This window comes from Canis lupus, chromosome 20 (genome assembly GCF_003254725.2).
Source record: "Canis lupus dingo isolate Sandy chromosome 20, ASM325472v2, whole genome shotgun sequence".
Taxonomy (NCBI): domain Eukaryota; kingdom Metazoa; phylum Chordata; class Mammalia; order Carnivora; family Canidae; genus Canis; species Canis lupus.
In genome coordinates this window covers 9,723,645-9,751,637 of record NC_064262.1, presented here as the reverse complement: position 1 = coordinate 9,751,637, position 27,993 = coordinate 9,723,645, and the positions used below count along the sequence as shown (strand labels likewise).

At 46.4% G+C, this 27,993-nt stretch overlaps 1 protein-coding gene across 1 annotated transcript in view; it reads left to right on the top strand.

Moving 5' to 3' along the window:
• Window positions 1–27,619, top strand: part of LMCD1 (LIM and cysteine rich domains 1) — a 58,724-nt gene extending 31,105 nt beyond the window's left edge. Inside the window, exons 3-6 of the mRNA XM_025450994.3 lie at window positions 3,986–4,241; window positions 11,240–11,569; window positions 24,393–24,608; window positions 26,940–27,619. Coding sequence (XP_025306779.1) covers window positions 3,986–4,241; window positions 11,240–11,569; window positions 24,393–24,608; window positions 26,940–27,098 — 961 coding nt within the window. The 3' untranslated portion in view covers window positions 27,099–27,619. The remainder of the gene's footprint in view (window positions 1–3,985; window positions 4,242–11,239; window positions 11,570–24,392; window positions 24,609–26,939) is intronic.
• The last annotated feature ends 374 nt before the right edge of the window (window positions 27,620–27,993 follow it).

The following is a 27,993-nucleotide window of genomic DNA, read 5'->3' as shown; positions in this document are numbered from 1 at the left end:
AGAATGGGAAACCACGTGAAACCATTTTTATGCTCCAGTTCTCATACTTTTAGTAGTCTGAAAGATATTTGAATAACCAAAGTGACAGCCAGCCTGGTTTAATGAGCAAGTCCCTCGACTGATAATCACAGGACAAGTTAACCTCCTGACTCTGCTTGAAACAAACACTTCCCTTCTATAAGCCTCGCCTTTCCCTTCTGAAAAATGGGGATGCTGGAGCCAATATGCTCTAGGCTCCACTCTGGCTTCGCAATCCATACTTTGAGGCAAGCTGTCTGTCATCAAATTAGTGATTGACACAGCAGAATTAGAATGATATTAGTATTAGTGGCACAGATGGTAGAATTACTTCGAAGTGTACAGAGTGAAGGCAAGAGCAGACGTTCATGAAACAGCAAATCATGAAAACAGAAGGGGAGGCTCCCCTAGCAGCCTGCAGCCTCCTGCTTCCCAGATGGACATGCCAGGTTCCCTGGCCTTCTGAGCCAACCTCAAGGTGCTGAACTGCTCCTCAGGGCAGAGGGAAACACATGTCCAGGACTCCAGGCTTTTCAGAGAGAGCCCAAAAGAAAGTCTCTTCCTTGCATGCAGAGATTCTTTATATATATATATATATATATATATATATATATTATCATAATCCTAATAGCTTTATTTTTTTTTTAAATGCTCACTGGCTTCAGTAAATAGAGAAAAACCCTGCTTTGAGGGAAGGAGGGGACATAGTATGAAAAAACTGAGATGATAGTATGAAAAATGGCTCTTGAGATTACAAAATTTTACATTCTTCAGGGGTCATTCTTTGGATTACCCCAGTGTCCTCATTATGGCACCCCTTCTGATGAGGTCCTGTCTCCATGCCAGCTTAGGCTGCTGCCCCAGGAATTACATGTTAACTCTGCATCTTCTCCCAGGGGCAGTGGATCTTCACTGATAACTCTGCCCTCAGAGCTAGGCTTCCTCTGCTTTCTGAGAGACGATCTAGAGAAAGTCAACCAGAGCTGCTTAAATTTCTGAAAGGAACCAACTAGGGACTCTGGCACTTTGATGCGCATCCAAATCACCTCTGAACAGGATTGCAAGTATCCCTGTCCAGATCCCACTCCAGACCCATGGAATCTGACTTGCTGGGGCCAAGGTAGGGCATCTCCAAGTTTACCAAGCTCCCCAGGTGATTTAGGTGTGCAGCAAAGTTTGAAACTCGTCAAATAGACCAAGGGTCAGCTAACGTCCTGTAAACAGTCTCTTCATAAACATTTTAGGTTTCACAGGCCATTTGGTCCTTAACACAACTAGTTAACATGGTGGCCCTTGTAGCATGAAAGCATCCATAGGCAATATGTAAATGAATTAATGTGTGTATGTTCCCATAAATCTCTATTTCAGGAGTGAAATTCAAATTTCATATCATTTTCTTGTGTCATAAGATAGTAATAACCTTTTGAATTTTTTTCAACCCTATAATATAGAAACTATTCTTGCTTCACAGGTTGTGCAGAAATAGGTGATGGGCCACATTCTGCTAATGGAATGTAGTTTGCCAACTCCTGATACCCACCAGCCCTCTCGCTGTCAGATGACAAACTTGACCATGGGCCTGTGTTGGGCTAGTGTTCAGGATGGGATAAGAGTCCAAGGCTTTGCCTTTTCCTCCATTGCTGGTAGCCTAGGAAGAATAAATAGCTGTTTTAATACTATTGAGGATCTTTCAGGGTTGTGTCTGTGTCCCCTTCAGTCTGAGTGCCCGGAAAGAGTAGAGTAGGGCTAGGGAGGTGTCTTCCTCATCCATGGAATCCCAGCAACAGTGCCTTGCAACATGACACTATGAATAAAAGGAGAAATAACACTGACACAATTTCAAAGAATATCTCGTATCCGTTAACATTTTCCATTTTGAAGTGTTTTGCATTTGCCACATCTCTAATAGCATCCTGAGAGTCTTATTTAATAAAAAAAAGCAAATGGCAGCTCCTCCACCCAGCTCCATGCATGGTAGGCAATGGGGCTCAGAGGATCTGATGGGACACCAGGCTTTCCCTCACTTCCTTCCTCTTCCTCCTACCACTTGTCTACTGTCTACTCCTCTACTGTTGTCACTCCCCACATGTAAACCAGTGGTGTCTCCCCTATGTTGGAGAAACCGTCTCCTTCATGCCTGGCTCATAAAAAGGAGAGGAAAGGGAATGTTTATTATTAATAAAATGCCCCAATTCTATAAAATGAGCAACCCCTTCTTATGAGGACCAGAAGAAAAGACTGCTTATTTTTGCCCCACATCATCTTTAGGGTCATATTGTTTTGGAGTACCGGCATTATCCTTGAGATCATCGATTTTACCATTTCTCAAATTGTAACCCGCTGAATGTGAAACTGGACTACAAGCTTCTTGCATTAAAAACAAGAATCAGCCTTGCACTGCAGAAATGTAACCTGCTGTGTCCCACACTTACCACACTGAGCCTCTTTCCATGTGCCACATACATACATGCTGGGGGAACTGGTCCACATCAACAGAGCCACCCCAGAGCATATGAAACCCTCCTATGGCCCAGCCTTACAGTTACAGTTCTGTCTGATTTTCTCTCCCTCCCCGATCCCAACTGTGCACTCCTGGAAGGTTGCAGTGGGGCCTCCCTCCCTTTATATTAGACAGGGGGCTCAGCACTGTTGACATTTTGGACAGGCTAATTCTTTGGTGTGGAGGGGGGGCTATCCTATATATTATGGGATGTTTAGCAGCACCCCTGGCCTCTACCCCACAGAAGCCAGTAGCTACCCCATTGTGACAACCAAAAATGTCTTCAGACATTGCCACATGCCTCCTCGGGGTCAGAACTGACCTGCGTTTAGAACTACTGGTGAAGAAAAGGAGGATTCCTTCAGGCATCCCTGGCTGTGAAGCACTCGTGCTACTGCCCTGACCTCTCTCTTGCTCGGGCCTGCCTCATCCGTGTCGCAGGGCTTGACGTTGCTCACTTCACTTATTAACAAGTTCTTAAATCTCATGCGTGAGAGCAGCCACGATACAGCACGCCTCAGGTGTCAGGCCAGAAAGGGAGGGAAGTGGTTTTCCTCTATACCTTGAACCCTCTGGATTTCAAAACCTCAACAGCATGGGCACGAAGCAGCCAGATGCTGTAGTCTGTAATTGTCAGAGAGAAGCATCAGGCTTTCGAGTGAATTTGACGCTTCCCCCAGGATGCTTTTCCTTCTCTCAGCCTCGCAGCAGAGCCTTGCCAGCAAACATCAATCTCTCCAGCCTAAGGGGTTTCCTGAGCTCATTCCCTTCCCCCTGGGTCCTATCCACCCATTTTCCGAAGAAAATTTCCAGCTGTGTTCTAACTTCAGTTTGAGTGCTAAAGAGTGAAAGTTGTTGAAGCTCCAAGGCTCATGAATCTTGGGAGACCATTTCAAGATTTCCTTAAAGCGGGGGTCAGCAAACTTTTTTTTTTTACAAAGGACCAGATCATGGATACTTTAGGCTCTGTGGGCTACATGGTCTCTGTTGCAATTATTCGAGTCTGCCTGTTTAGCCCAAATGCATCCACAGACAATATGTAAATGAATTGAACATGGCTATGTTCCAATAAAACTTTATTTACAAAACCAGGTTGTGGGCCAGGTTCAGCCCACAGATCATATAGACTCCTGCTTTCAAGCATCTCTAATGAATGAACCAAACTTTGCTGTCATAATCACTGTGAGTAAAAATGTGTTGTTCTTTTTACCAGCAAAAGTCATATCCCTCATTCCCCATAGACCGACTGATGGACAGTCTCCTAAACTCAGTTCCCAACTCCTAAACTCAGTTCCCAATCCCAAGGCCTTTTGGTCTCATGTTACCATTCATCTGCTGCAAACCTTTCCAAGTTACTAAAGTTAAACCTTGAACTTGCTTTCAAAAAGGCAGATGCTACCAGCAGGAGACTCTGCTCCTCTTCTCTGGAGGTTGATCTCATTTGTCCCAATTAACCTCCCACCCCAGGAAAATATGCAAGTCATGCAAATGCAGCCATGAGGATCACTGCTTGAGCTCTGAGCTGGAAGATGATCGGAAAATTGGCCGCTTGCTGATGGACTCCAAGTATTCCACCCTCACAGCCCGGGTGAAAGGTGGGGACGGCATCCGGATTTACAAGAGGAATCGGATGATCATGACCAATCCCATTGCCACTGGGAAAGATCCCACCTTTGACACCATCACCTATGAGTGGGCCCCCCCTGGAGTCACCCAGAAACTGGTAAGACAGCATCCTCCAACCAAGGGGTTGTTCTCCTATCCATGTAAATGTTAGCTATGCCTGAATTTCAAAGACAAGGTAGGAAGAGGGCGAGATGATAGAAATGATAGGAATAGATATGATTCTAAGCTCATTCCTGCCTCACTATGTGATCTTGAAGTGAAAACTGTCTGGCCCTTGGTTTTCCTCATCCAGGAAATGGATAGAAGTGTTTCTGAGAATTATAAAGGGCCCTTCCAGCTCTGGTACAGGGTCATTCATGGTTCCCTTTGGGCTCCCCATTTCTGAACAAAGGATGGTTTGTGATTCTAGACTCTCAGAGTGCTTGTCTTCATGTGTGAGATGTTCATTTTTCCTCAGAGTGGCCTGGGATATGCCCATTGCAGGCCTGCCGTGGAGCACAGAAACAGTCCCCTCTTTTCTCTAACCACTGAGACTTCTTGGGCTTGAAGGGAGAACTGAACTAGCTTTACACAACCCTGGGGAAGAAGCACCCAGAGAAGGACAAGGTCCAGAAAGAGAAATGACTTGCATAAAGTCACATCCTGGCTGCCCACTACAAAAACCCATAACAAGTCCCCATGCACAGGCCTCACCCCAGACCATTAAATCAGAAGCTCTAGATTACAGGATCAGAATCAACAGATATGGGTATTTGACTCCTCAGGTAATGCCGAACGCAGCCACCTTCAAGACCCAGGGGACCAGACCAGTGCCCCTCAAATTTCAACAGCCTTATACATTATCTGGACAGCTTGCAGAAATACATCTAGTGAGCTTGGGGCTGGTCTGAGACTCCACACTCCCAACATGCTCCCAGGTGATGCTGATTCTGCTGGCTCCCAGACCATACCTGCAATAGCAAAGGCCAAGGTGATTTCCACAAGTTAATGAGAGTAAAAAATGCCAGGATGCAAGCCTGGCATTTAATTAAATGTCTTCTGGGAAAAAAAGGAGAGGCTTCAGAGTCCTGCATGGTCATATCCCCACCACAGGCTCCCCAACAGCTGTGACCCCTTACTCATGACCTTACGGTGCCCTGACCTTCCTCTTCCCTGCTCTTGAATGCTCTAGGCTTTTGCCCTCCTCAGGGACTTTGCACTTGCTGTTCCCTCCCCTTGAAATGTCCTTTTCCTGCTCTTTGCATGGCTAGGTCTTTCTGACAGGTCCAAGGCAGGCCTTCCCTAACCACCCAGTCTACAGCAGATGCCACCTATCCTCTAGCTACATTTTTTTTTAAGATTTTATTTATTTACTCAGAGACACAGAGAGAGAGAGGCAGAGACACAGGCAGAGAGAGAAGCAGACTCCACGCAGGAAGCCCGACATGGGACTCGATCCCGAGTCTCCAGGATCATGCCCTGGACTGAAGGCAGTGCTAAATCGCTGAGCCACCCAGGCTGCCCTCATTTTTTTTTTCTCTCAGTTCTCTAGTGTTTCTTTAGAAGCTTTGATTGCAAGCTATGGTTGTCTTATGTATGTCTTTGCTTAGTTATCATCTCTCTCACTGGAGTGAAGCAAGGCCCCAAAAGGGCAGATGCCATGCCTATCCTGTGCCCCATCCTATCCAACAACTTGCACCACGCAGGGCACATAGTAGGCTTGATGAGTATTTGTGCTACGTCATCCTCCTGGCCAGTGACATTCCACATGTGGTCTATGGACCAACACTGTGCCATAAAAATCCTGTGACTGGCCCACAACGAGAGGTACAGAAATTGAGCATAAATGTTGGGGAGATTTAGTAGCAATTGACATCCATGCCTGTGATCAGAGAACTCCTCTCACTGAACAGAATTCCACTATGCTCAGACTCATGTGGGAATCTCATGTGGCATGAGCTACATTCTCATCTCATGCAGCGAGCCCACAAATCATTCTGCAATAGATGGAAAAATCAAACAAAAAAACCCTGATCCTTCACCATAGAGAGTCTGAGCAGCACAGCTCTAAGCTATAGCTTAAGTGAGGGAAAGATGGGGAAATCCCTTCTAGATCAAGTGGAGACTGGCAAAGTTACTTTTTTAAAAGCTGTACTTTTTAAAAAAACATTTTAAAAGAATAGGTCAGCATTTGTGAGCTCAGCCACCATGTGAAGTAGGAATTATTTTACGTGTAGGGAAACACAGCGTGGTCAGTTGGCCTTTACCAGTTGCAGGGGCTAGACAGGGGCAGATCCGGGCCAGAGGGTGGCATCCAACAACAGCAGTACCAGGACATGGTGGGTGGCTCCAAACGCAGGTCTGCCTCCAGCGCCCAGGTCTGGGTAAGCCATCACCCAGGTCTACAACATGTCAGTGGAAAGTAAAGCAGGCGGCTTGTTAAAGAGCTGGCTGTAGACGTCAGGAACTGGCTGGTGAAAACCCCAAATGCTTTGGCCCCAGACTAATCAGAGGAAGGCATCGTCAGGCTATGATTAATGCTGGCTTGTAAAACCACATGGTATAAAGGCCCCTCTGTCTGCCCTGCATCTGGCCTGCCTGAGCAAGTTGCCTTTCTGAGATTGGACAGTTGTCCCTTCCCATTCACCCTCCTGATGTTTGTTTAATTACCAAGTGATCAGGACTATTATATTTTGGAAATGGGACTGAATCTTCCTGTCATCCTTCCCAACCAGAATGAAAAACGGAGAAATTCTTAAGCCTTTAAGGCTAGTAACAATAAACCTAATGCCTAATATTTACTGAGCATTTACATGTACTGGGCCCTATGCTAAGAGCTGTACTTGCATGGTCTCATCTAGAAAATTCTAACTGTTAAGGATATATACTATTACTATACTTATTCACAGAGAGGGCAACTGAGGTTGAGAGAAGTGACACAGCTAGCTAAATGTCCCATCACTGGTTTAAATGGCAGAGCCATTTCTTGGACTCAGGCCTCCCTGACTCCAAAGCTTAGGCTCTTGGCTACCAAGCCAGGCCAGGAGAACCAGACATATAGGAAGAGAGGCAGGAAAAAAGCAGGTACCTTGGATTAGCACTTTTAAGGAAGGCTTCTAAGAATAGGGAGGAACTTGGGCAGATCTTTGAAGGCTATCCAGGATCTGGGGGAGGCAAGGAGGAAAAGATGAAGGGAACCAGCATCCATTGAACATTCTGTAGATGACAGATAAATAGATCATCAACACCTTACCACTCCCTATATGCATCGTAACCCCATTTTAATTTTCTTTTTTTATTTATCTATGATAGTCACAGAGAGAGAGAGAGGCAGAGACATAGGCAGAGGGAGAAGCAGGCTCCATGCACCGGGAGCCCGACGTGGGATTCGATCCCGGGTCTCCAGGATCGCACCCTGGGCCAAAGGCAGGCGCTAAACCACTGCGCCACCCAGGGATCCCCGTAACCCCATTTTACAGGGGAAAGTCTTTGAGGAGCCTACGCAAGTGTGGCACTCATACCTCATCCTCTACTCTCATGCCTAAGGCAAACATGGCTGGTCAATCAGGGCACTGTCTCTCGTAGTGCCTTCATTGGCCTCAGAATCCTCGACACAACACTCCAAGTGGCCATTGTTGACTAGGATTGACATGTAACACGAAGCCCATTTACCATCCTTGCCTGACAGCTGGAGAAGCAGAAAGAACAGGCGGGATCGGGTCTTCCGATTCCAGAAATCCATGTGTGTCCTACTGCCCAACCCTTAGAATAAAGCACCTTTTCCACTTTTCTCTCTGCCCTTTGATTCCTCTCCTGATGAAGCCCGATTCTGGGAACCACTTCACCCAAGATGTCCCAGCCAGACAGCAAAACACCAAATGACTCAGAAAGGTCCTCATGAAAACCTTGAAACCTAAACCAACCTTTCCTAACTGCTCCAAGAAAAGGTCTCTTGCTAAAGGTTTTGGAAACATGACCTTAATCAGCTTCCTGGAGAGATTCCTGAGAGATTCTGTTACAAGCTCTGAGAGGCGCAGGCAGCTGACTCTGACCCAAACCTCTGTCCCCATCATCTCCTTCCCAAGCCCATGCCAAACCAACAGTAGTTGTCTGAATGGTGTATCGAGATGGACTCTGATACCCTCTCCTGGGTCAATGAACAGCATCTGCCACAGGTGTGTGTGACTAGGATTCTCGGGCCAGCCAGGCAAGGCATGCCATCACAGAACACATGCCAGTGGCAGCAGGATGCTATGGTACCCAGCTGGGTCTTTGAGCTGCCACAGGAACACTAGGTTCCTGGGAAGGAACACTCACTGTCTCCAGGGCCCTGGCCAGGAATCCTTGAGCTCTGTGGGCTATAGACACCTGTAGCCCGGACAGAGCCATGAGAGGACATTGAATGTAGGGATCAACAAGCAGGTGGCTGACACTTGCAGAAGGCCACTGCTGCGGGACTTGTACCGCAGTGTTTATTTGTAAAGCTAAGCAGGAAGGGATACCTCCTGTTACAGACCAGAGTCATAGCCATATCCAGGGACTGGAGAATCATGGCACAAGGCAGTGTTTACACAGCCTCTTCACTATGACAAAGACCAAAGGAAACCTCCCTAGAGATTGAAGGAAATTTTTTTCTCTTTGCAAATCATTCATCTCCTAAAGAAGTAGTACACACATGGATGAGACCCAAGCTCTGCTGAGTACAAAGCTGTCTCTATCACAGATGCATTGTGGGAGCTTCAGGAGGTTCCTTTTCCATGCCTCAGTTTCTTGAGGGGTAATATTAGTTCCTTACTCCTAGAGGTTCTGTGAGAATTAAATGGGTTAGCTTGTGTCAGGTACCTAGAAGGGTGCCCAGATCATAGGAAGCACCATGTAAGTGTGAGCTACTCCTCCCATGCCTTCGACCACTCGTCCTGCAGGAGTCGGTAGCCTTCCTAGGAGAAGAAATTGTGCTCCCATGAACTCAATCAGCCATGCAACTAGATCTGCTTCAGCACTTGGAATGAGTGAGATGTTGGCCATCTGAGTGCCCATTCTGGCACAGTGAGCATCGCTCTTGTTTCTACTTCTCCAAAATCCTTCCATAGATCCTGGGAGCAGGGCAGTCCCCACACACTGAAATAAGAATGACTGGGGTAGTTATTTGTCCCCCACACTGTCCCTAACCACATCCCCAGGGCCCTGTGCCCTGCCCCGGCCTGTAGGCTGCTGGTCCACTGCTTTCCCTGTCCTCTGATGGTCACATCCTGTCCCACCACCACCCTCTATCTCCAGATAGGCCCCAATCCTCAGATGTCCTGCTTCACACACACCCAGGAGGACCTACTAAAGTGCTCACTTCTAGGCCTTTTACAGACTCCTAAATCACAGTCCAGGATGGGCCCAGGAAGGTTTTTCACAAGGCCATCAAGTGATTCTTATGCACCCCAAAGTTTGAGACTAGATTCTTAAGACCTACTTGCTTGGCATGTTTGTGCTAGCAGCTACCTGCAGTTTTATACTGAGCCAGGGAAAAACAGCACCCCGTTTTCCCAAGACAGAGTCAGGACTCAGCCCTTCCCAAACATGTAGTCAGCTGTGTGGCTCCCTGGCACTTTCATCTGTTGGGGTTCAGCATCTTGGCCTCTTTGGCCAACCCGAATCCATGTGCTCCTTGAGCCACTTTCCTGAGCTGTAGACTCGGGTCAGTGCTACTGCTTCTCTCTCATAATAATGGTAAGGACTGAGTAAGGACACCACAGACTTCTCACGGTGGTCAGGACCCTGAAAATCATGCAGTCTACCTCGAACTTTGTAGATGATGAAACAGGTCCACGGGCACTGGGTACTTTTTCAGTCTTACACAGAGAGCAGCAGCAGGACAAGAGCTAGAAACACAAATTTCCTGGTACCCCAGAATTCTGTCCATGCCCCACCCCAGGCTATCTCCTGTGTCTGGCGAAAGCACCTTGAAAAGTATTGGGGACTATGTGAATGAAGGATAGTAAGAGGGTGTACCGTGAGCCCACAGAGCCAGGAGGCGGCTCAGCCAGGTGATCCAGGATCCAGGACAGAGCCTCCTAGGGACCATCCACAGCCACCTCTCACTTCATGAGTCCCACAGGAACCCGGGTCACCTGTGTCTCCCTTCTCTAAAATTGGTCTTATCCAGAATTCATTTATTATGAAACTCAGCAAACCAGGCTCTGGACTCATATACTCCTCCCTTACCCCTGCTCCTTATAACATCAGGCAACCAATATGGTTGTTCATTATGAATTATTGTATGACTTTCCATGTTGAGTAACACAATTCAATTCCAAAATAAGTCCAGCCCCAAGCAATGTGATATGGGGCAGGCAAGTTCCAGGAGGTAAATATGGCAACGGCCACCTGGGCAGTAGGAATCACACAACCTGGTGGGGGTGTCAGGGTCATAGGCAGGGACAGGCATGGAAGTGGAGAATAGTTGTCAAGGATAAACAGTTCTCCTTTCACACTTTCTCGTGCTCTGTGGCTTTGACCTTTATCTTCCCCAATTGTCCTCATCCCTGGTACCCACCCAAGTATAAGGTTACTGTTCATTTAAAAAAAAAAAGCCAAAATTGGACAGTTATCTATAGACATATTACTATTCATGTGGTTACCAGTTATAATTGATGTGGAAATGTTATGACCTTGATACCTTATCAATTCATTCTATTAGAAGGTGCCTTGGCCTGTTTTTAAATTAATAAACGATGAAATACCTTATGCCTATCATTATTTAATTATACTTTTCTAAGAAAAGCAATTTTAAACTAGATTGACTCTTTTGTTTTTAATTAGGAACATTGCCATTAGGTGAATGAAGTAAAAATGTTTGGTGTTGAAGGAAACCAAACCTGTATTGCAAAGCCAACAAATCTAAAATGAACACTGACTTCAGGTACACCATTCTCATCCAGAATGTGAATCTGTGACAATGTAGAGGAGAGTGAAACTTATTTAGGCCTCTCTTGGGTGTTGCCAAATTCACCGCATTCCTGCCTTGACTGTCCTCGGTTCTGCAGAAAACCTGAAGAAGCTGGAAGCTGTTCACCAATTCCACATGTCTACCTGAGAATCACAGTAGCTTTATCTCCTCCCCACCAGGGTCTGCAGTACATGGAGCTCATCCCAAAAGAGAAGCAGCCAGTGACAGGCACCGAGGGTGCCTATTACCGCCGACGCCAGCTCATGCACCAGCTCCCCATCTACGACCAGGACCCTTCTCGCTGCCGTGGACTTCTGGAGAATGAGTTGAAAGTGATGGAAGAATTTGTCAAGCAATACAAGAGCGAGGCACTGGGCGTGGGAGAGGTGGCCCTCCCAGGGCAGGGTGGTTTGCCCAAGGAGGAGGGGAAGCAGCAGGAGAAGCCAGAGGTCACAGAGACCACCGCCCCAACCACCAACGGCAGCATCGGTGACCCATCCAAAGAATACGTAAGTCTCTCCCATGCCTCCTGGTGTGGCTGAAACCACCAGGCCCAGGGCTTGCAGGGTCAGGGTGCCAGCTCCAGGCTTTTTCCTGTTGGTCATGCATTCTTTCATACATTCAGACCGCCAGCAGCTATTTGGTGCTTCTTTACTCTGTGCCTGGCACTATCCTGCAGAAAATAACATAAGATCACTGTGCTTGAGAGGCTGATCATCCAGGGCAGGTCCAGACTACCAAACTGTCACAGCTTAGAGAAAGGGCATCTAACCTTGGTTGGGGTGAGTGTAGGCTTGGAGGAGGACCTGAGGCCCATCCTGGCCTGGGAAGAATAACCAGGACACATCCAGATCTTCAGGCTTTGCAGGGAAGACCTGTACCACCTTAAAGAGGTAAGCAGGTAAAAAAACAAAAACAAAAACAAAAACAAAAACAAAAACAAAAAAAACACCTGAGTTCCAGAGAGTGCTGCGGAGCCAGAGGCCTGAACTGAGTCCCATGTGATTGAAAGCACGGTATGCTGGTGGTGTGAGGACACGAGGCTGGCAAGGTCAGGAGGGGCACGCTTCCCGAAGAGGCAGGCCATCCATTCATCACTCAAGTATTGACGAGGCTGTACTGCCCACCAGGCCTCAGGAAATCAAACAAGCAGAGGACACCGTCCCCACATTGGAGAATACTGTGGATGTAGGACTTCCCTCTGAGGGCCATGGGAGGCTATGGCAGGCTTTCAGTGGGAGATGTCATGGGGTCTGAGCTGGGCTTGGGAAAGTGTCCTCAAGCAGCGTGTGGGAGATGTGCTGTAAGAGAGTGAACTACTGGGGGCTGTTTGAGAAAAAATGAAGAATCCAGAGTGTCTGGTGAAAGCCTCATGAACTGTTTTGTCTTAATCTGTCCCACAGGAGGTAAAAGGACTAGCTTGAGACAGTGCCACAGATGGCTGATGTTTGCTGTTTCCTGGCCTCTGGCCCCCTTTTGTCCTCTGCCTCTATCAGCCAACTGGCGTCGACTGCCTGTATTTGATATTTAGACATAAATGTCCCAATATGTGAAGCCCTCGAGCAAATTACCTGCCTTTCAAATTACGTGACAGGCTGGCAGTCACCTGTGTGAGCCAGACATCCCAGAGAAATGGCAGCCCCAATGGTGCTGTCACTACATTCGGAGAGGACCAGTCTTGTCATCCAAAACCTGCATCCTACAACTCTAACCCCCATTTGTTGGCACATTCATTTGGGATGGCCTCATACTGTTAATCTGAGAACTTTTTTTTTCTGAAAGATTTTATTTATTTGAGAGACAGCACAGATGAGGGGAGGGCGAGAGGGAGAGGCAAAAGCAGACTCCCCACTGAGCAGAGAGCCCAACACGGGACTCGATCCCAGGACCCCGAGATCACTACCTCAATCAGACACTTAACTGATTGAGCCACCCCGGGCCTCTAAGCTGAAAACTTAAAGACAAAAGAACAAAACTTATTTTCCCTACCACAAATTTGGCAATGATGTTGAAAAGACCCATTTCTCAAGAAGAATGCATGTATCAGCAACTTAAAAATTTAGATTCAGTTACCATGTTTCATAAATGAGTCTCCTCCCCATCCAGCCCTCTATCCAATAGTCATTTGTCCTTAAAGCATAAATACGACATAATTCCAAATTGGACGGCAATCTCTTTGAGTCGTTGTGACATTTCCCAATTGCCATTCCCAGGAGAGAGAGGCTGATCTGAGATCGTATTTTATCCTTGACTCAGCCCCACATATTTGTACAACATGGAAGTGGGGCAAAGGTGGCCTGAGACCCGGGTCTCTGCCTACCGTCAAGTTTAAGAAGTAGTTATGACAGTTTGGAAGTACATAAACAACAAGATCAGACAATAAACAGAATCAAAGGAAGCCCGTATTGGTTGGGCTGGGCTGGCTGGGGAAGACAGCCTTCTCCTTCCTTACCCTAACCCCAGTCTTGTTTAGATAACACGTTATGTAATTAGTGGCTTCATGTCTGTATGCCGTGTATTTATGTCACCTCTAGGTGCTGCGGGCTTGTCTTTTTCCTCTCTGTATCTTCAGCAGGTGCCATTGATAGAAGTAGTGGGTGCTCAATAAATGTGTGAACCATGAATGAGTGAACAAATGGATGAATAAGTGAGTGTTCTAACTAAATAGAGCCTCGAATGATGGGGACAATTTAGATGGTTAGGATGATGATGGGATCCAAGTTCACATTTATTCATTAAGCACCTGCTCTGAGCCAGAAACACTGCCCACTCTTTCAGGGTCTTTGTTTATTAATTCACACAATTGCCAAGAGGGTGAATTTCACCAACCCCATCTTATGGGTGTGGAATCAGAGATTCAGAGAGGGTAGGTAACTTTTTCCAAGGTTCCCACAGTTTCTAAGGAGGAGAACCTGGATCTGATACTTTTCGTACTACGTGATGCAGAGTTATAAAACCCTGCTTATGATCTGTTCCAGGAAGAAAGAAGCCTGGGTGCTCTCATTTAAAGCCCTATTTATCTCCTTGAAGCCAGGGAGTAAATCCTATGAACGTAGCTAGATAGACATAGACCATAGGCAATGTGTCCCCAGCAAACCCAAACTTAGTTGTGGATGTGTGTTCCCTGGACTGCTTTGCCTTACCCCAGTGAGTGGCCAAGTTAAGTAGACATGGGTGCTGGCCATTCTGTGTGCCGTGCCTTCTGTTTCTCATAGAAGGGCAGTGTAGGACAGTTTACCAGAGCCAAGCATCAGGCAGGAAGCCTGATTTCTGCTCCCCTGATGTGGACAATAAACTTCGCCAGAAGTGGCCGGGGCATTCAATTTGAGAACCCAGATATGGGGAGGAAATTGTACAGCGCAGACTGACACCCCAGATCCAAGCAGTGATTTAGGGGGGAAAATGGAGGCAAAAGGAAGGACATGGGAGACCTATTTTCCTAGAACTACACTGGTGACATAGCCGCCCTAAGAATGATCATTATTGCTATCATTAGCAGCTACCACTTGGCAGGCTTTCTCTGACCTAAGGGTAGCGCCAAGTATTAGAGTATCTGATTTAAAGCTCCCAAACCCACCCCCCAATGACTGGAAGAAAAGCTGTAGGATTTGAACCACCATCCGTCAGACCCCAAGTCCATCTTTCCTGTTGCCCAAAGCTGGTTCCTTGAAAAGCTAATGGATATTAGGTCATAAAGGGGTTACATGGCCATGTAAGTTCGGGAGACCAAAACTAAATGGGTTTCTTTGTGGTAGGACCTCCGAGAGCCTCCAGTGAGCTGTGGCAGTGGTTCTCAAACTAAAATCACCTGAAAGGCTAGTTAAAATCCAGAGGGCAAAAAATAAAAAAATAAAAAAATAAAATCCAGAGGGCTGGGCCCCACCCCAGCTTAGTAGGTGCAGGTAGGGCCAGAGAATCAGCTTTTCTACTGAGCACCCAGGCTGATGCTGGCACGGGTCTGGGGGCCACACTTCTGAGAACCACTGCTAAAGAAGTCAAAAATAATCTTACATATAGGCTCAGGAAAAATGACCTCACCAAATTCGTATATGGTGAGGATCGAAGAGATGACAACACAGGCATTTTCTAGATGTATTTGGCCTCCTGGCTTAGGGAGTCCAGCTTTGAGGGCATTGCGCGGCACTCTCCCATTCCTTGAAAGGTCCACGAGGAGTTCTGGAAACACAGAACTGATTTATACACTGCCTTACACCCCACCCAATCACACTGCTCAGCAACCTACGGCCACAGGCTGCCTCTCCTCTCTGCTACACTGCAGGATGGCTCTCCAGCCTCTGTCAGCCTGTTACAGTGATGTCCTTCCTCAGAGACCTTGGGAGGGGCCCGAAGCCGGCAATGGCCAAGTCAGGCTGTCCAGTCCTCCTCACCAGGCTGCTCCACCAAAATGTGCTCAGAGGAAAGGGTTATCCAGACCAGAGGAGCACTATTGCCAGAAGCCTTTTCCAAATCGCCCATGTGGAAATGCCCCCACGGACTGAGTTAGGGATGAGGCCAGGTAACAGTGGGTGGGCCAGCCCGCTTGTGGGAACTGCACCCTCTGAGCCCAACTTACCGGCACCTGGGCTGTGCAGCTACTCATATCTGAGTACAGATATGCACCCAGCTTTCCAACTCCAGGTCTGTATACAGGCCTCCCCACCTCCAACAGGATGGTTTGTTCGATGAGTTAGTTGGATGAGCAGTAGTGTTTGGAGACACCCACAGCCTCGGCCAATGAAAAATCTGGGGACCGCAGGTCTGCATGCCAAGAACAATGAGTGGAAGGACTTGCCCATCACACCCCGATCCCACCCACCATGAGTTCTTATGGGTTTGGAGGGCTTCATAGGGCTCCATGGCCAGAGAACTGCCAGCTCCAGCAACCTGGAACGTTCATTCCAGAATGGCAAAGCCCCACGTGGCTTTCCAGCCCTCTGCTCCCCACCACTCCCACCTGGATGGAACCTATGAGCGCCTGGGCCGCAAGGGCAATGACCTCAATGCTCTGATTGTTAACAGCCCCACCAAACCATTTCCCCCTTTAGAATGCTTACTTGGTATTTTCTCAGAAATGAAATAGACGGATTTCCTGGGCATGGAATTTCCGCCTCTCCCGACACCCCAAACTTGTAACTGAAGAAAGGGGAAAGAAAGCCAAAACCTAACACTCAGTGTAATCTCCACCCTTAGGATTTATCATCCTTGCAGGGTGCCCCCCACCCAGCCCCTTCCCCGCAGCACCCCTCCCACCGAGGTCCGCCTTTCAGATGGAAACTTACAGCAGCTGGCTTGCGCAGCCTGCCTCCTGCCCCAACAAGGGACATATTTGTGGGCAAGGCACTTCCAAATCTTTGTGCAGCAGATGTTTGGCTTGTGGGCTCGGCAGGCTGGCTCTCCTGCCAGCCCCTCTCTGGGAATTTGAAACCGGGGCCCCACCCCCACATCCTGAGACCTGCCTGAGCTAGGGGACCCAGGCCAAAAGACCCAGAAAATCACCATAGTTACCAAGCTTCTCAACATCTGCCTCCCTCCTTTACAGCGGAGATATTTTAACGACATTAAAGGAATTTCTTTCCACAGAAAATTCCCTTTATCCCACTTTTTTATGCTATAAATACTTTTCCATGTTGCCACGGAGGCTTCACAAGCATCTTTTTTTTTTTTTTTTTTCTGGAGTGGACTGCATAATATTCCATTGACTAAAACAGGAGTTGGCAAATTTTTTTCTGTAAAAGGCAGATGGTGAATATTTTAGGCTTTGCAAGCCATACGGTCTCTGTCACAACTACTTGCTCTGGCCTTGTAGCCCTAATGCAGCCATAGATGGGATCTAAATAGGTGACTATGGCCATATACCAATAAAACTTTCTTTGCAAAAACAGGTGGTGGCCTGGATTTGGCCCATAGATGTAGTTCGCTCACCCCAGAACCAGAATACTATAGAAGATGGTTATTCGCTTTTTATGAATTACTTTGGTTTTATACAACGTCATTTGCTAGTATAGGTTAATAGGGTGATGATGATGTCATCTGCCATTCCTTGACTGTCGAGATTGTACCCAGAGCTATGCCAAAGGCTTCACATAGTCTTGTTTTACTGAATCCTAAGAATTCTCTTAAAAAACATAATTTCCCTTTTTCTAGTCATCTAACTTGTGAGTAGTTAAGCCAGAACTGGAAGTAAGCCCTGTCTTACCCTAAACCCTACAAAGACTCCAGCAAATGGAAACTCCTATTTCCATAACTCATGTGTAGCTGCAGGCACTGCACATGGCCATTGCAACATGGATGACCGCACGTATGGCTTTTTCCTTTAGTGGGAAGACAGTCCTTGCCAACACACTTGTCAAATCTGGATTTGAGAACACCCTAGGCTGATAGCCTCTCTTCCAAGGGTAGCATTTATTAAGGCTCCCTGGCTCTGTGTTCTCCCTTTATCAGATAACCAATGAGGGAGATTCGGTTAGAAATGCCTAACATGCTACCTTGCTTGGCAGAGAGCCACATTCAATTATCTGCCCCAAGAAGAAGCATGAGGTGAAACAGTTGGCCAAGAACAGTGACCACCATATGTAGAGCATCTCCTATGAGCCACGGCCTGCCATATGTTCCTAATGAGGAAACTGTGGCACAGAGAGGTGGGTGACTTGTCTAAGGGCTCACAGTGATGAAGCAATGGTACAGATCTCCTTCCAAAGCTCACCACCCTAACCACTGCCCGCAGCCTGCCCAATCTGTACTGCGAAGAGTCTCAGGGAGATAACAGTGTGAGGGAAGAGAACACACGAGTCTTAAGATGCCAAAAATGACACTGAGCCAAAAAAGGAAAGAAGAAAAGAAAAAAAAAGAAAAAAAAAAAAAACAAGAAACCTTTGGGATACATGAGGCTGCAAAGCAAAGATGGTGAATAATCACCATAAGAGGAAATGGGGAGATGCTGTTTATAAATAAATTGTTGAGTATTTGTGTTGGAAAGAACCCAGTGCCTGCATTCAAGGCCCTTGTGTTAATATTTACTGTATTGTAATAGTGAGATTTTCACAAGGCACTCTGGGTTTAGACTGAGTAGGCCTTTGGATAAGAGCCTTCCAGAAAAGAACAGAATGATTGGGATAGAACTTCTGGCAACCCCAACAGAGAGATTATCACTGGTCCAGAGAGGGTTCGGCCTATCTGTTGATCCTTCACTCAAAGCCAATACAGCTCCGTCCTTAGAGACAGTTCTCTGGCCACGTAACTCTTGGCTACTGTCCCTAATCTACTGTTGCCTAAAACACTCTGTTTCTCGGTTACTGTCATTTCTGAAGTCTTAATAATTCTGTGTGCCCACATTGGATGTTCTTGTCACCTACTCCTGCATGTCAAGCCTCCCCAAGGCTTAAAAAAGTAATATTAATATCTATCTTACCGACAAATCAGCAATTTGGGCAGGGTTGAGTGCCACACTGCCCATGTGGCATCATTGGGAGCAGTTTGCAGGCTGGGAGCTGGAGTCTTTTGAAGCTTGTTGTCTTACTGGTTTGTGGCTTTGATGCTAGGAAGACACTAACAGCTGGACTGGACCAGCCAGGGAGGGGCTCCAAGGGCCTCTTCCCCTATGTCTGTGTGGTTTCTCCACATGGTTGCCCTGGCAAAGAGACCTCAGGATTCCTTTCCTGCCTGCCCAGGGCTCCCAAGGTGTGTATACAGAGAGGGATCCCAGTGGAGGAAACTGTTGTCTTTTATGACCTACCTCAGGAATCTGTAACATCCCTCCCACTACATTCTGTTCAATAGAAGCAAGTCATTAAGGAGGGACCACAATCAAAGGAAGCGACTTTGACACCTCATTGGTTGGAGAAGTGTCCAAGAATTTGCCAATGCCATTTCCACACACCATGACCTAGGGAACCCCAACCCTTCAAAGTCTTAGCTTCTGAGACAGCTAAATCTAAAATAGTGCTCAGCTCTCTCAAAGCAGGTGTTTTTACAGATTACAAAGGCCCAAAGTACAGAATTTTGAAACCCTTTCATTTAGACCCTTTTTATTAAGAATCTCTGACCATTTGAACAGGGACAGGGCAAAACTTCAGTGGCACAAGGACAAACTACACGTTTGTTCCACCAGTGAAAGTTTTGTACCACACCTCCTCCCCACAGAGGGGAATCAGTGTGCAAACTAAGCTCTATGGCAAATGTTAGGAAGATTCTCAGGAGCAAGCTCCGAATTTAGACGGTTGAGAGTATGAATAAGAACCAACTAATAGGCTAATGATAAGCATTCTCTCTGCCTCTTAACATAGTCCCAAGGGACTTTTACTTGGCCACACTATCTCCTTCATAGGGAAAGTAGCCTGAGAATGACCACACTGGGCTTTCTTAAAAATCGTCTAGAATTAAGGCATCCCAGGAATTCAGATTGGCTTTTGCTGTAACTGAACTGAATTGGTGGTGTCATTTTTGCTGAGTTTATTTTTAAGGTCATTTTAAACAGTCTGTAACCATGGTTTTCAAAATGGTGCCCTGACCACACCAGCATCCCCAGGAGCCTGCAGATTCCTGCACTTCATCCCAGACCTATCTGGATCAGACACTCCAGGTGCGGGGCACAAATCTGTTTTAACAAGCCCTCTGGGGGTGCCCAGCAGACTCAGGTCTGAGAATCACTGTCTTACAGGGGGGTGGTTTGGGAGAAGGGATTGACTGTCCATGAGCCTGGGGGAGCGAGTGACAGTGCAATTCACACAACTCTATCTTCTGGCCATGCACAGATGGAAAAAATGGAGATGGGAAAAAACAAAGCTCATTGACGGGAGGAATAATGTCCTGTCAATCTATGTGAACATGGTGTTATGGAAAGAAACCCCAAAGTCCAAACCAAACGCACATCCTGCCCTCAACATGTCTTTCTCATCTTGGGATAGTGATTTAACCCTTTGAGCTACAGGTCTTTCATCTATAAAGAGAACTTGAGTATGGATAATTTTAGGTAATTATTATTGAGCCCTAAGAAAGTCCATTAACTCTATTATCTCATTTAATCTATACAACTATATGATATTAATATTATTAGTATCCTCTTGATGAGTGAAAAAACTAAGGCACAGAGAGGTTGAGTAACTTGCTTAAGGTCACACACCTAGCCCGACTCTCAATCATCCACTGCAATTTAGAAATTGTTAACTTCAGTACCAAAGATGTAGCAGAATAAGTTTGTGTAGAGAAAGGCAGGCCCAGGATCTTTGGAGCCAAGCAGGCTAGGCATTCTGACTCTTGGGTGCCAGCCTGCCCCTGGGGCCTGAGGAGCCACTAGGCTGACAAGCCAGGACACTGTTAGATCTACTATCCTTTGAGATGACAAGGAAAGCACAGAAAATAACTCAGAGGCCAGAGGAGGAAATTGGTTCCTGACACATGTTGACAGGGCTCATTACTTGGACATCTTGTTTTCATAAAATGGCAGTGACACTGTTTGCTTTTAAAAGGGCTGGCTACTGGTAGTAATGAGGCCATGAGCCAGGGATGCTGGGGGAACAGTGAGGGAAGGGACACTCCTCATTGAGGGAGACACTTGAGACAGCGCTTTCAGATGCAGTGAGGACCAAGCTCCGCGGGCACAGATCTCTTTCCCTTCCCCTCTCTGGGCTGCGGCTGTCACTGGAATTATCTCCCTGCAGTGAGAACCAAACACAGTGTTCCCAGCCTCGAGAAGCAGTAATGGCTCCCCATTACCTCCAGAAGTCAAAACCATAACCCAGGCTCATGGTCCCCCAAACCACCTCCCTCACCTTCCGTCCCCCTGTTTCCTTTTGTGGGTTGTGGGTGCCTTCCAAGGGTCCCCAGACACATCCAGATGCATTTATACCCCCTTTCCCTGCTTCCACATTAAGCAACATCTGGAAATCTGGAGTTGGAAGCCCCGCTGGTATATCACAGTGATGCCCAACTAGGTGGTGGATTGACATTAAGTCCCATCTGCGTGGGAATAAAGGGGCTGGAAATTTCGTCCCGTGAAACTTAGAAAGCCAGTCAGACAGAAAACTCACTTGGTACTCATACAGCGCTTGCCAAAGAGTTTACACTTCCCAGCTGTGCTGAAAGGATAGTGAAAATAAGTCAATGATGATTCATCACTTGTTTTTGGTTTAGACCCTCTGATGAGCTCCATGGGAGCTGGGACTCAGTCATGTGCAGGGGAACAGGGTTTTCATTGTAGTGAAGGACTCACACCATTCATTCTTGGGGGCATAACTGAAACAAGTCCAGCACAGTCTAAGGAACACTGTCAGGCAGTCCAGATTAGTTATCCAAATACATGTTTTATCTAGCCATTCATTCCACAACAACTATGCTTAGGGACCCCTGTCAGTACATGGGCGTTCTTTGTCGTTTGGTTCTCTTTCCCTACTTTTCATCATCACAGTTCTTATTTCATCCTCTTCGTATATAAGAATATATATTAAGTATGTCATTCAAGTCTGTAACTTAAGAATACCAAGTGTTTAAGCTCTTAACACATGCCTACTCATCTTGGCGCGACAAAATAATGTTTCTGTTTGGGCTGATATATAATTGGTGCTTAGATCAATTTCTCATCTAAAGCCAGGGTCTGCAAACATTTTCTGTGGCGGGCCAGGTGGTAAATATCTCAGGTGTTATAGACCAAGAGCCAAAACTGATATCATATAGGTACCTCATGTATCAAGAGAGAAAACAAATTTCCACCAAGTTTTCTATTTCTGAAATTCAGAATCTAATAATATCATTAAGCCTAGATTTCTGTAATACAGGTTATATTAGCTCAGGCTGTCATAACAGAATACCATAGACTGGGTGGCTTTAATAACAAATTTATTTTCTCATAGTTCTGGAGTCTAAAAGTCCTAGGTCAAAGTGCCGGTACAGTAGGTTTCTGATGAAGCCTCTCCTCCTAGCTTGTACATAGGTGCCTTCCTTCCATGTCTTCACACAGTCTTTCCTGTGTGAAGGAGAGCAGCGAAGGAGAGCAGGTGATTGGTCTCTCATAAGGACACCAGTCCTATTGGACTAGGGGCCCACCCTTATGACCTCATTTAACCTTAATTACCTGCTAAAGGGATCCCTGGGTGGCGCAGCGGTTTAGCGCCTGCCTTTGGCCCAGGGCGCGATCCTGGAGACCCGGGATCGAATCCCACATCGGGCTCCCGGTGCATGGAGCCTGCTTCTCCCTCTGCCTTTGTCTCTGGCGCTCTCTCTCTCTCTGTCTCTCAGTCTTTCATGAATAAATAAATAAATAAAATCTTAAAAAAAAAAAAAATAAATAAATAATTACCTGCTAAAAGTCCTATGGCCAAATGCAGTCACATTGGGAGTTAGGACTTAAACATAGGAATTTAGAGGGGCACAATTCACTCCATAATTCAAGTTCATTAATGAGAAAAATGGAATTCTTTCTAGGAAGAAAACATTTCACCGAATTTGAGTTCAGATGTAAAATCCATTCTTAGCTGGTGGGTCTTAACAGGCAGCAGCCAGGTTTGGCGGTGGCTGCAGTTTGCTGATGCCTATGCACAGGGTCGTAGTAAGAAACTCGGCTTCCGAGTCAGGCTTGGCCCATGTTCAAATCCCAGCTTTGCCTCCCAGCTGTGCATTACTGCAACCACTGAACGTCTCTGAGAGGGAATGTCTGGAGGGAAATAATGATTTCCTTAAAAGGGAGCTGAATTAGAAGGGGGCGTAACTCTCCAGGGTTTCTGTAAGGGGTATTAGTAAGGAGCATGGAATCCTGAGCATAGTGTTGGACACAGACCTCTCTTAAGGAAATGATAGAGCCACCATCAGCATCAGCATCACCAGAATTTTGAGGAGCAGGAAATAACTCCAAAATGACTCAAAAGATTTGATATATTTAATATGTACTCTGGATAGTATGTCATGAGAGAATGGCAGTTAATTTCTGTGGTTTTCCTCCCGATGTAATCATGGCAATGACATCAGATCCCAGCCGAGGGACACTCTACAAAACACCTAACCAGTACTCCTCCAAACTCTCAAGATCATCAAAAACAAGGGAAGTCTAGGGCACCTGGGTGGCTCAGTTGGTTGAGTGTCTGACTCTTGGTTTTGACTCAGGTCATGAGATCAAGCCCCACATCCAGCTCCACAATGAATGTAGAACCTGTTTGGGATTCTTTCTCTCCCACTCCCTCGGCCTCCACCCCTGAGCTCAGGCTTCTCTCTCTCTAACTCCCTCAAAAACAAAACAAAACAAAACAAAAAACAAGGGAGGTCTGATAAATCACAGCCAAGAGGAACCTAAGGAGATAGGAGGACTAAATGTAATATATCCTGGAATAGAAAAAGAATATTAGGTAAAATCTAAAGAACATCTAAATAAAGTTGAGACTTTAGTTAATATTAACATCAGTATTGCTTAATTAATTGTGACCAGTATATCATATTACTTTAAGACGTTCAAAACAGAGGAAATTAGGTGTGGGGTATATGAGAACTCTCTGTATTATCCTCACAATTTTTCTGTAAATCTAGAACTCCTCTAAAACTTAAAGCTCACTAAAAGATAATTATATGTGGGTAAAAGATCCAAAGTGCAGGTGATCCAGTGGGTTTTAATGTAACTAGGATGGAAGGTTGATATGGTTCAGACTCCACACTGACTTTGGGGAAACTACCACTTGTCCAGTTTTGATACAATATCCATAGTTATATGGAAAGGCTCTTAAAATATTCCTCCCTTCCTTTTCCAACTTCATACCAGTGTAAGGTCAGATTTTCTTCATATATTTCAAAGAAAACAACATATTGCAAAAGATACAGAGCTACAGCAGCCGTGAGAATCCCATAGTCCTCTATTGAGCTAGTCATTAAAGAGATCTGCAAAAATACAAAGCAGTGCCTCTCTCCTCACTAAATTTTTCTGTTTGGGAAAATAGAGGTATTTTTAATTGCGACTATCTATGTTAACACGTTGGTTTATGATTTCTAAGTGAATTATTAAGTAATTGCTTAGTCTTATATTCAGTTTTAATTTTTCTTATGGTAAATCTCAGCAGCTATTACCTATATGAGGAAAAACTGTTTGGGGTTCTCAATAATTTGTAAGAACCTAAAAAGTTTGGGATTCAGTGAGCTAAACTACTAGTGTTACTCAGTCCTCACAGTAACTTACGAGGTAGGCCTTGTTATTATCCCACTTTGAAGATGAGAACACTGAGGAACAGAGAGGTACAGTAACTCACTGGAGGACCCTCAGGAAGTAAAGTAAACTCCCTCAGGAAGTTGAGTGGAAACTCAAACCCATATCACAGTGTCCTCTGACCCCCTTGCATCCCTGGTGTGCTCCTCCCCTTCTAGGTCTGTGAGTTCTGCAAGGGAGTGGCCCCCGCCGACAGCCCTGTGGTCTACTCAGACAGGGCAGGCTACAGCAAGCAGTGGCACCCCACCTGCTTTGTGTGTGTCAAGTGCTCCGAGCCGCTGGTGGACCTCATCTACTTCTGGAAGGACGGTGCGCCCTGGTGTGGCCGTCATTACTGCGAGAGCCTGCGGCCCCGGTGCTCTGGCTGCGATGAGGTAAGAGTCGGGGGGCTGGACAGTGTGGAGGGTACCCCCGCTACTGTGGGAGGGGACCCGGAGGCCAAGGGGAGAGTGGCTTCATGGGTGATAGTGATCCACAGATAGGAAAACTGAAGCTCAGAGCTCTCTTCCTGCGCTCAGCCTCGGTTTCCTCATTTGCAAAGTGGGGCAGAAATTAGTTTGCACTCATGGGGTTGTTTGGGATGGGTCAGACGTGTCATTCTTGTCAGGTTTTTTTAGATTTTATTTATTTATTCATGAGAGACAGAGAGAGAGGCAGAGGGAGAAGCAGGTTCCGTGCAGGGAGCCCGATGTGTGATTTGATCCTGGGACTCCAGGATCACGCCCTGGGCCAAAGGCGGATGCTCAACCGCTGAGCCACCCAGGCGTCCCTTCTTGTCAGGTCCTATCCTTGGCATGATGCCTGGCACTTAGTAAGTGCTTGGAAGAACATTCTGGGATGAGGGGTGGGTCCCAGAAAGCAGGCTGCCCCCATTCAAACCTGGCTGTGCACAATTAGTGGTGTAGTTACCCAACTCTTGTGCCTCAGTTTATCACTTATGAAATGGGAGGAAAATAGGCCCATCCCAAGGGGTTGCTATGAGGATAAAATGAGATCATTCATGAAAATGCATGGCACAAAACTTGACCAAGTTCATAAATAGGAGCTACTAGTAGTCTTATAAGGTAATATAATGTGATGTGATACTGAAACATTAACTTAATACAATAGAGATGCTATGAAAAGGGTTTGACTCTCCAATATGAGTTCAGGCTAGAGGAGCTCTAAGACACATTAGCAGTGACAGAGTCTGCACGCCTGTGACAACGGGAAACTCACTACCTTAATCACTAGCACAAATGAGGATTAGAAACTTCTTCATTTTGAGCCAATATCTGCCTCCTCCCCCTGACCTTCCACATGTTGCTCTTCATATGAAGTTAAAGCCCTACAGCTGTCTTACCTAATAACTGTGTTGTCAAGTGAGGTTAAGAGGGGAAAGGACTGTTAGCAGGCCTGTCCCACAACCTCATTTTTTTTTTAAGATTTTTAAATTTTATTTATTTGAAAGAGAGAGAGAGTGCATGAGCAGGGAGAGGGGCAGAGGGAGAGAGAGCAGCAGGCTCCCCGCTGAGCAGGGAGCCCGACACAGGGCTCGATCCCAGGACCCTGAGATCATGACCTGAGCTGAAGGCAGATGCTTAACCCAGTGAGCCACCCAAGCGCCCCAACCCCCCACAACCTCATTTTTATGAGGACAACAGTATAGTTAGAATCACAACATTCCATCCATTATTAAGGACTTACACTGGGTCAGCCATTTGCTCCACACGTTATCTGTGATGTCCCATTTTCATCTCACAATAGTGAGAGATAGTCATTATCTCCATTTTACATTTGAAAAGAGAGCAGCTCAGAGAGGCCAGTGACAATCACATGGCATTGGCTCTGTCTCAGTCACTATGCCAAGTACTTCCTATGTAGTAACACGTGTAGCATTCATAAAACCCTATGGGATGAGTAGTATTTAATCCCCATTCCACAGATTGGGAAACTGAGGCATAGAGAGATTAAGTAATTTGCCCAAAGTCATGCAGCTGGTTCCCTGGTTCCTTTTGGGCCCCCAAATCAGAAAGCACATTTAATAAGTATGCTGTTCTGCAATTTTTGAGCCTCAGGGATTCCTCAGCATATGTATACATATTCCAAAGTGTTACTTTATTCCAAGCCCAAGTGACCCCGTGTGACCTCACTGTTGAAGACTGGCCATTGGCCCTTAGCTGTCATTGGGCTGTCTTCACTGGGGTATATAATCCCATCTTAGAACACAACTGGGTTTTGAATTTAGGCAAAAGAGTATTAAGAGCTAGATAAGTAAAACCCGCCTGTGGCAGAGATTTTTTTTTTTTCCCCATCTAAGAAGCTAAAATGCAATCATGACCTGTGCCAAATATTATACTTGCTGCCTGAGATTTAGATCAGTATCCTCCACTGATGCATTTGAGGTCAAGACGAGATTGGAGGGGATCCCTGGGTGGCTCAGCGGTTTAGCGCCTGCCTTCAGCCCAGGGCACGATCCTGGAGTCCTGGGATCAAGTCCCACGTCGGGCTCCCTGCATGGAGCCTGCTTCTCTTTCTGCCTGGGTCTCTGCCTCTCTCTCTCTCTGTGTGTCTCTCATGAATAAATAAATAAAATCTTTAAAAAAAAAAAAAAAAAAAGACGAGATTGGAGGAGGAGGAACCGCCATTCTACAGCTAGTCCTCCATACACTGTCTCTATGGGGGACAGAACCTGAGTCGTGCATCTTCTCTGCTCCCCTCCCCAGATTATATTCTCAGAGGACTACCAGCGCGTGGAAGACCTGGCCTGGCACCGAAAGCACTTTGTCTGCGAGGGCTGTGAGCAGCAGCTGAGTGGCCGGGCATATATCGTCACCAAGGGGCAGCTTCTGTGCCCAACTTGTAGCAAGTCCAAACGCTCCTGAGGGGCCTGCCCATCCACAAGCCGGAATCCACAGGATCCCACCAAGAAGGAAGGCCAGGTGTGCTGAAGCCATCCTAAGGGTCTGATGTGACAGCAGCAAGCAACAAAAACAGTGATGTTTCAGCGGGAATATGTATATACATATATACACACACACATACATACATATATTCTAGGTTGGGTGCTGGTAGGTCCCTGAGGATCAGTAGTTGCAAAACCAGAAATGTTCTGAGAAGTCTTAGAATGGAGTTATTTTGTTGTTGTTGTTGTTTCCCAGCTACCGACTAAAGACACAACTGGCATCCTGCAAGGAATCTCTAGGAGTTTCCCAGAATACAGTTCTGGGTGATCAAATCACATAGCTGTAGAATGTGCGTGCTTTCTTGTGAACATGGGGGCTCCTCCAAGGAGCAGGCTGGGATCCCAACAATCGTTTGCGGCCTCCTTTTCAAATGGAATTTGAATTTTAAATAAAAACTTTTTTGGCATGATAACGTATCAATAAAAGTTTTATGTAGCTCACATATGACCTGATGCAGTTATTTACACCGTAGATAACTACCATGATTTCGTGGCATCCTGCAAACCCTGTGACCCTGAGTGCGGGTGGTGGCAGGAGGTGCCGTAAGTGCCGTTGTGCCTCTATGTCAACTGTGTCTCATCAGATTTGAGAGTGTAGGTCCTCAGGGCAGAACCCGTGTCCCCCTGATCAGTGGCAGAACGTGTCCGATTTCACGGTACACCAAAAAGCAGCCAGCCCCCCAGGAGCTGGTCAGCTGCCCTCACAGGTAATGAGTGAAATCCTCTGGAAGTAAGACCAGGTGGACCTTTGGGAAAGAGCCACATGGGACCACCTGAGCTCAGCCAACGGGTGCCCTGTGGGACATGGTGACCAG